The following is a 9,879-nucleotide window of genomic DNA, read 5'->3' on the forward strand; positions in this document are numbered from 1 at the left end:
AAAAAAAAAAAAAAAAAAAAAAAAAAAAAAAAATATATATATATATATATATATATATTATATGTAACCAGGCAGATTATAGCACAACTACAGGGAGAGAATTTCAAAGTACATGCATCTTAAAGGGTCAGATGACATTAAAAAGGCACAAGATAAGATAGACTCTATTTAAAGGGGACAGTTCTCAGAAGAATAGCAGTTTCAAAGGGAGACAAAGAGCTAAAAAGAAGGAAGAAGTACCCTCTGGTAACTCGGTGGTGGCAATGGGGAAAAGAAAAAAAAGAGGAAATTTAGGGTCCTGGAAGACAAAAGAGAACCACAAAACCAGAAAACTCAAAACTCCTCCTTAATCACAGAAAGGAAGGAAGGGAGGCAGGGAGAGAGAGAAGAAGAAAGGACTCTGCTCAAGTCCCTGAACTTTGCTATATTAACAGAAAAGGGATCCATAAAATTAGAAATCTCATAAAAACACTGTGATATGATAAAATGAAAAGAAAAAGTAAAGTCCATAGAGAACTATTACATAAAATCAGGAAATGAATTTGTGCAGAAATAAACAGAGGAAATTGTCCCCTTCAAAAACTTGCCATGAAACAGAAGAAAATTTTGTTTGAACTCCAGGCAGAATTAAATATACTCAAACAAGCATATCAGGACACGGAAAACCACCATGAGTCAGAACTTCAAAAGATAAAAACCAAAATGAACAAAAAACAGGGAGAAATGAAAAAGAACTGATTGAACTCAGGGGAAAAAATGGAAGATTAAATTACAAGGTGTGGTCAGGAAGAAGGGAAATAAAAATTTAATAAGTGGAACTGACTAAAGGAAAGAAAACAACCAAGATAATAAAAATGACATAAAGAATCAGATTAGGGCTTCCCTGGTGGCGCAGTGGTTGAGAGTCCACCTGCCGATGCAGGGGACACGGGTTCATGCCCCGGTCTGGGAGGATCCCACATGCCACGGAGCGGCTGGGCCTGTGAGCTATGGCCACTGGGCCTGTGCGTCCGGAGCCTGTGCTCTGCAACAGGAGAGGCCACAACAGTGAGAGGCCCAGGTACCGCCAAAAAAAAAAAAAAGAATCAGATTAAAATGGTCATAGAGAATGCAGTGGAAAAGGAAGACAGGAAAAGAAGGAATAATATTTCTATTACTGGAGACCCTAAAGAATTTTTTTAAGAAACAAACAAAAGATTATAACTCCAAGACACTTCACACTGAAAGGTGAGAAAAAGAGAAGGTAATTAGAAAGAATATGAATATCATTCGGTAAGTTACTTTGAAAGAGAGCATACCTAAGAATGCCTGAGTGCATGAGGAGAGGAGTATAAGCCCACTTTGGGAGAATGGAGTGCTAAAGATATTAGTCAAAGAGATGCTAACTAATTAAGAAGTGTCCTAAATATGTGGACTAGATAAGATTCAGAGTATAGGTAGGAGGATTGCCTATTTCTCTAAAAGTCAACTAAAGGAAAAGGATTATGTGGGTGTTTGATATGTAGCGCTGTCATTTAGGTATTCCACAAACCCACATCAATTATTTTCAGCCATTTGTAAACATCTATGGCCTTCAATAATAATTTCCTAAAAAATACTTCAAAGACAAACATATCGGGCTTCCCTGGTGGCGCAGTGGTTGAGAGTCCACCTGCTAATGCAGGGGACACAGGTTCGAACCCTGGTCTGGGAGGATCCCACATGCCGCGGAGCAACTGGGCCTGTGAGCCACAACTATTGAGCCTGAATGTTTGGAGCCTGTGCTCCGCAATGAGAGGCCACGGCAGTGAGAGGCCCGCGCACCGCGATGAAGAGTGGCCCCCGCTCGCTGCAACTGGAGAAAGCCCTCACACAGAAACGAAGACCCAACACAGCCAAAAAAAAAAAAAAAAAAGACAAACATATCACTAATCAATATGAATCTTCCTTCCCTGCCTCCCATTTGCCAGGTTCTCAACTTACCTGAATAGGCCCAATTTGACATTTCTCCCTCCTCCATCCATGGTTCTCCTTGCTTAAACAAGAAGATTACATCTGAATTCAGAGACTGATACCCTGTTTATGGGAAATAATATAGGACTTGGGTGTTAGTGGATAAACTAACCAACCTAGAACTCACATCCATTACATATGTACCAGAATGGCTAAAATGTAAAAGACTGACATTACTAAAGGTTGATGGAACTCTACTACATTGCTAGTGTAATATAAATTGGTATAATCTCTTTGGAAAACTGGTAGTATCTACTAAAGCTAAATATACATATGCCCTATGACCCAGAAATTCCACTCCTCTGTATACACCCAGTAGAAATGATATGCTTATTTCTACCAGAAGATATGTATAAAAATGTTAATAAGCACTTTATTCATAATTGCCAAAATCTGAAACAACCCAAATGACCATCAACAGTAGACTGGATAAATTGAAGAATTATTGTATACTCATTAAACAGAATACAATACAATAAGGAGCAACAAACTACTGTCACATGCAATAACATGAATGCATTTCACAGATATTATGTTAAATGAAATATGCTAGACAAAAAAAAAAAAAAAAAAAACCTTACATACTGTGTGATTACACTTACATGAAGGTCAAGAACAGAATTAATTTATGGTGATAGAACCCCAAGTTGTTATCTCTGAGGAGGTAGGTAAATGGTAAGGGGGCAGTTCAAGGGAGCCTGCTGGGGTGCTGGAAATATTCAGTATCTTGATCTGAGTAGTGGTCAGGTAGGTGTATACATATGAAAAAATGCATCAGCTGTGTAATTAATATTTGAACACTTTATTATATACATTATATCACAATTTATAAAAACCAAGAACTTCGGCCCAGCCCATTGTCTTCAGCCTCTGAAAAATGAGCAGGATGCAGTATCCATTTTCTTTCCATCCAAGTTCACTGGAGAGGTAGAAGCACAGTATTTGGTACTCAAAATTAATATTCTTTTGATCTTTATAGGTTGAAATGAAGCTCTCTAAGCATTCAGAGACCCAGTAGCTTTTAGCAAAATATAAAGGAAAGGCAGTCGATTGGGTACTATGGTGGGTTTAATACATCCCCATAAATTCTTTGACACGCTTCCCTTCAGGAAGTAGAGCTTATTCTGCACCCCTTGAGTGTGGGCTGGACTTAGTAACTCATTTTTTTTTTAACATCTTTATTGGAGTACAATTGCTTTACAATGTTGTGTTAGTTTCTGCTGTATAACAAAATGAATCAGCTACATGTATACATATATCCCCATATCCCCTCCCTCTTGCGTCTCCCTCCCACCCTCCTTATTCCATCCCTCTAGGTGGTCACAAAGCACCGAGCTGATCTCCCTGTGTGATGCAGTTGCTTCCCACTAGCTATCTGTTTTACATTTGGTAGTGTATATATGTCAGTGCTACTCTCTCACTTCCTCCCAGCTTACCCATCCCCCTCCCCATCTCCTCAAGTCCATTCTCTATGCGTCTTTATTCCTGTCTTGCCCCTAGGTTCATCAGAGCCTTCTTTTTTCTTAGATTCCACATATATGAGTTAGCATACGGTATTTGTTTTTCTCTTTCTGACTTACTTCACTCTGTATGACAAACTCTAGGTCCATCCACCTCACTACAAATAACTCAGTTTCGTTTCTTTTTATGGCTGAGTAGTATTCCATTGTATATATGTGCTACATCTTCTTTATCCACTCATCTGTCGATGGACACTTAGGTTGCTTCCATGTTCTGGCTATTGTAAATAGTGCTGCAATGAACATTGTGGTACATGACTCTTTTTGAATTATGGTTTTCTCAGGGTATATGCCCAGTAGTGGGATTGCTGGGTTGTATGGTAGTTCTATTTTTAGTTTTTTAAGGAACCTCCATACTGTTCTCCATAGTGGCTCTATCAATTTACATTCCCACCAGCAGTGCAAGAGGGTTCCCTTTTCTCCACACCCTCTCCAGCATTTATTGTTTGTAGATTTTTTGATGATGGCCATTCTGACCAGTGTGAGGTGATACCTCCTTGTAGTTTTGATTTGCATTTCTCTAATGATTAGTGATGTTGAGCATCCTTTCGTGTGTTTGCTGGCAATCTGTATATCTAGTAACTCACTTCTAATGAACACAAGAAGGTAGAAGTGATCATGTGTGATTTCAGAGACTTGGTCATAAAAGGCACTGTGACTTCCTCCTTGCTCTCACTCTATCTAGGGGAAATTAGTTGCCAGGTCGTGAGAACAGGCCCACATGGCAAGGAATTGAGATCTCCAGCCAATGAACAGCAAGGAACTAAGGCTCCTGTCAACAGCCACGGGAGTGAGTTACCTTAGAAATGGATCCTACAGTCCCAGTCAAGTTTTCAGATGAATTCAGCCCCTGCTAACATCTGACTACAAACACATGGGAGACCACAAGCCAGAACCACCCAGCTGAGTTGTTCCATATTCCTGACCTACAGAAATTGTTTGTTAAAAAATGTTTACTTTAAGCCACTATAATAATTGTTATACAACAATAGGTAACTAATATCAGTACCCTCTGAGGGAAGATGTCCTTACCCACTGAAACAAGGTTGCTATAGTTCTCCAGCATCACATCCTTGTACAGGTTTCTTTGAGCAGAGTCCAGCTGCTGCCACTCCTCCTGAGTAAAGTCCACAGTCACATCTTTGAATGAAACAAATCCCTGTAACAGAACATTCCTATTAAATCTGAAGTGAAAACACTGAGTGATGTATAAGAGATGTATGAGAAATAATTGCTGTTTTCATCATGCAGGGTTCATCACAAAAAGTTAAAGAAAATATTTACCATGAGGCCAATTTTGGGTTCTACTATGTGGGAGAAGTCAAACTCCTATTAGAAAAACTTTGCCATTGAGAATCATCCATTCTCTTTCCATCAAGCATGTATTAAGCACCTATGTGACCAGCACTATTTGGTGCTCAGGATACGAATATGAATAAAACACAGCAGGTTTACAGACTAGTAGATGGAGGCAAACAAGTATATAAATGCTATAAGATGTTAAATAGGTTATGACAGAAATAGGCAAGAAAGAGTGATTCTATTTTGGGCTTTGTAAAGTTATACAAAATGAATAATGAAAAATGTAAAAATAAAAAATTTTAAATGTAAAGATAAAATAATAAGTTTTTGAAACATAAAAAATGAATAGTGTATTCTCTGGTAACCTGTGGAGGAGGGAGAAAGATCATTCCAGATGAAGAGTGGAGTAGGAAAAAGGCATGTGAACATGAAGAACATGGTAAATTCAAGGACCTGTGAGCACTTCAGTATAATGCTCTCAAACATCATTTTTTCACATACAGCCTTCAGAAGTTTTACCATATCTGCATGTCACCTGCGCTATTATTGACTTAATAGTTTTAACTCAACAACTTCTTTACTTAAATAAATGTATTTTAAAAGGAAACCACTAAAGGGAAAACCAGTATCACTTGTCAGAAAACGAAGATAACAACAACAGTAATCTGCAAAGCAAGTATATACTGGCGAAATGCCATGTATGAGATTTGCTTTAAAATGTGCAACTCTAGAGAACAAATAAATAAAAGGAGAGAAAGAGGAAAGATGTCAGATTGGTAAAATATTAATTGTTGAAAATATATGAGGAAGTACAAGGGTTTTATTATACTGTTCTCTATATTTTTATATATGTTTGAATTTTTCCATTAAAACACTTTAAAAAATTAAATAAAGCAGAAACCATTGTTTTTTAAAGTTTAAATTAAAATAAAAAATGTAAGTAACATTTAATCTACTCAATTTTTAAAATGCATATCTAGACATAATGAGAAAAATGAAATAATTTTTGATCAGTTAGTAACAATAAAGTGCTAATGAACTCACTGTTCCTTACTTTTCAAAACATGATTAAGTTCTACCTCAATAAGAGCACTCTCTTTTAAAATTTGATCTTAATCAAATCCAACTGAGATACTTCTGAAAGACAGTGTATGAGGAAAGGAGAGGAATCAAATAAACTCCTTGGTTTTTGGTGTAAGCAACTGCATCCACTGAAGTCCAGGAGACAAGAAAGATCTGGTCTTGGTGGAGGGAGAGGTGGAATCAAGAATTCTATTTGTTCAACAATAAAAAGACAAATGATTCAGTGAAAAAATGGGCAAAGAACATGAATAGACATTTCTGCAAAGAAGATATGCAAACTGACAATAAGCACATGAAAAGATGCTCAACGTCATTAGTCAATGGAGAAACAAATCAAAACCATAATGAGATACCACTTTACCCCAGTAGGATGGTTATCAACAACAAAATAGAAAATACAAGTGTTAGCAATGATGTGAAGAAACTGGAATCCTCATAAATTGCTGTGTAGTTCCTACAAAAGTTAAACATAGAATTACCATATGACCCAGAAATTCCACTCTTAGGTATATACCTAAAAGATTTGAAAACAGGACTCAAACCGATACTTGTATACAAATGTTCATAGCAGCTTTATTTACAATAAAGCCAAAAGGTACAAACAACCCAAGTGTCCATCAGCAGATGAATGGATAAACAGAATGTGGTATATCCATAGAGTGGAATATTATTCGGCCATAAAAAGGAATGAAGTTCTGATACATGCTACAGCACAGATAAACCTTGAAAACATGTTAAGTAAAATAAGTTAGACACAAAAGGACAAATACTGTATGATTCCACTTGCATGAAATAACTTGAATAGGCAAATTTACAGAGTCAGAAAGTAGTTTTAAGCTACCAGGGGCTGTGGGAGGAAGGGAAGAATGAGAGTTATTGCTCGTTGGGCATAGAGTTTCTGTTTGGGGTGATGAAAATGTTCTGGAAATAGTGGTGATAGATGCACAAATTGTGAATATAACTGATACAACTGATTGTACACATAAAAATGGTTAAAATGGCAAACTTTATGTTATATATTTTTTACCACAAGAAAATCTACTTGCCCCATTAAGCTCAAGGTATCTATTATAATTGACATGTACATGGCAATAATGGGTAGGCAACTGGACTTCCGTGGGGTGACAGTTGCTCCTAACAAAAACTGAGAAGCATGGAATTCAAGCTGAGAAAAGAGAGAATTAAGAAGTGGGGAGAGGAATGTAATAAACAGTGAAAAAATGGATGGTCAATTGATCAGAGGTCTGTACAGAACTGAAGAATTTCTGGAGTCAAGGTACTAGATAATGAGCTAGAAATAGAAATAATGGCCAACGACAATGAGAAGCCCACGCACCGCAAGGAAGAGTAGCCCCCGCTCACCGCAACTAGAGAAAGCCCGCACACAGCAACGAAGGCCAACGCAGTCAAAAAATGAAAGAAAGAAAAGAAAGAAAGAAAGAAGGAAGGAAGGAAGGGCCAGAGAGTGAAATGCTTGGAGCTACTGGTAATTATAAATCTGGACTATGACTATGGGAGTTGGTGGCTGAATAAAGGAAATAAGGAGATGCACTAGCACCAATGGTACTGTGACACTGTGGTTTATAATAAAGTATATTTGGTCCTTATCCTGTTCCTGGCACAGAGCTCCTAAAAACCCTTGAATTTTCTGTGAGGAGTGGGATAAACGTATCTTTTGTTATGTTAATGAGGTATCTTTGGAAAGCACCTAAGTATGGGGGCTAGTTGCCAGGGAAGCCAACTGTGAATAGAGGGTGCTTTTTTTTTTTTTAGCCCCACTCCCTGATTTCTAGGGAGCGGAGCAGGGCTAGAGGTTGAACAAATCACCAATGGCCAATGATAATTAATCACACCTACATAATGAAGTCTCCATAAAGACCCAAGAGGAAAGGGTTCAGAAAACCTCCAGGGTGGTGGACCACAGTGCTTCCATGTGTCACATGCTGGCCCCCAAGCTCCTTTGTTCAGGACCTATGTATCTCTTCATCTGGCTCTTGATTCATATCCTTTAATAACAAACTGGTAATCTAGTGAGTAAACTGGTTTCCTGGGTCCTGTGAGCCCCTGTAGCAAATAAATCAAAACAAAGGAGGGGGTGGTGGGAACCTCTGATTTACAGCCAGTGGGTCAGAAGCACAGATAACAATCTGGACTTGCAACTAGCATCCGAGGTGAAGGGCAGCCTTGTGGAACTAAGCCCGTAACCTATAGGATCTGATGCTTTCTCCAAGTAGGTAGTGTCAAAATTAAGTTAAATTGTAGAACACCCAGCTGGTGTTGGAAGACTGCTTGGTGGTATGGAAAAACCCACACATTGAAATTGGGTACAGAATTATAGGTACAAAACCCAGTAGTCCTCACAGATATAGAGAACAAATTAGTGGTTACCAGTGGGAAGAGAGGAAGGGAAATATAGGGGTAGGGGACTAAGAGGTACAAACTATTAGGTATAAAATAAGCTACAAGGATGTATTGTACAACATAGGGAATATAGCAAATATTTTATTATAAATGGAGTATAACCTTTAAAAATTGTGTATCACTATATTGTAAACCTATAACTTATACAGTACTGTACAGCAACTATACTTCAATGAAAAAAAGAAGAAAAAACCCCCAGTAATCCCCAAACTTTTAAAAATCAGAAACCATGATATTGTGATATGATAAGAAATATATATTTTAGTCTTCTCCCTGGCTCTTGGTCATAGCTCCTAAAACTTCTGTAATTTCCTAAGCAATAAAGGTACCAGGAGCATCTTTTGTTCTAATATTTGATGTTTGACTCTGATTTTTTGACAGAGCTCCTAAAATTTTTGGAATCTCCTGGTTGACAGGAGCATATTTTGTTCTAAAGAGGCGAATCTTGGTGAGACATTTTTCAGTTAAAAAAAGCACACACATCAATAATATACACCTTTAAAAAAAACCCATAAGTTATATATAAGCAACTCAATACTGAGATATTATGGTCATAAAAAGATATATAAGTAGAATTTCTCATCTTTTCTCTCCATTTCCCAGGGGATCATCTTGCACATCTCCTAAGGAATGCATGCTCCCCACTTTGAACACTACTATGCTGAAGTTATATGCTACACAGTGGGAATAAACCAATGGAACATTATAGGTAAAAATCAAACAATATGTACCTTCAAATAAAAACATTTAAAACTGTATGACAATCACAACCACTAAGATGCTGGCTAGTAGCTGAGTGATAAACCAACAGAAATTAGCAAATTCACTTGATCTCCACTATCCACCAAGCATGTTCACTTGATATACACTTCGAGGTTCTCAATCTATTGTATTTTAAAGGAAAAATATCTGATTATTTATTGGTCAAAAACTGCAAATTAAAATTATTTTAAATTTAATAAAATTAAAATTAGTATTACCTTTAATGACATGAATCCCCTGGACTAATTTTACAAACTCCCAGAAATGCTGCTTCCAAAATTACAGATTTTATTCACGAATCAAGCCAGACTGTTTGACAGCTGTGTACTTGGCCCTCTGATTTTACTGCCTAGAAATTGAATTCTGCCTTGTTATTATGCCCTATACTTATTTGGAGAAATGGTTTAAGAAACAGCCAGGGAGAAAACTGCTATGGAATTTATCATGTGTTGGTAAATGTTAAGGACACTGACTACTACATCATATGCATGAAGTCCCATCAGGAGAATAACTTCAAACCTAAATGCAAAAAAAAATCTTTACTATCTTCAAGAAATTATCAAATTTAATGTACAATGTAAATCATATAATTGCAGATGGTATGCTCAACTTTAACTCTGAAAGATCCTACAACTTGTATGTCTATGTTCCAAGTTTCCTTGGTCAGATCTTCTATTTTATTTTCCCCAATCTCTATTTCCATTTTTTCAGTTAATTGAATTAATTCTTTTAAACTGCCTCAAATACAGTGGAAAACAAAATGGGGTATAAATAGCTCACTTACCTGAGACTTGCTCAT

At 37.1% G+C, this 9,879-nt stretch overlaps 1 protein-coding gene across 1 annotated transcript in view; it reads right to left on the reverse strand.

Moving 5' to 3' along the window:
* Nucleotides 1-9,879, reverse strand: part of LOC114884482 (zinc finger protein 883-like) — a 44,402-nt gene extending 34,523 nt beyond the window's left edge. The window contains 2 exon segments of the mRNA XM_029203471.1: nt 4,522-4,671; nt 9,865-9,879. Coding sequence (XP_029059304.1) covers nt 4,522-4,671; nt 9,865-9,879 — 165 coding nt within the window.

This window comes from Monodon monoceros, unplaced genomic scaffold (assembly GCF_005190385.1).
Source record: "Monodon monoceros isolate NGI ecotype Baffin Bay Population unplaced genomic scaffold, NGI_Narwhal_1 Super_Scaffold_5, whole genome shotgun sequence".
In the NCBI taxonomy this organism is placed as follows: domain Eukaryota; kingdom Metazoa; phylum Chordata; class Mammalia; order Artiodactyla; family Monodontidae; genus Monodon; species Monodon monoceros.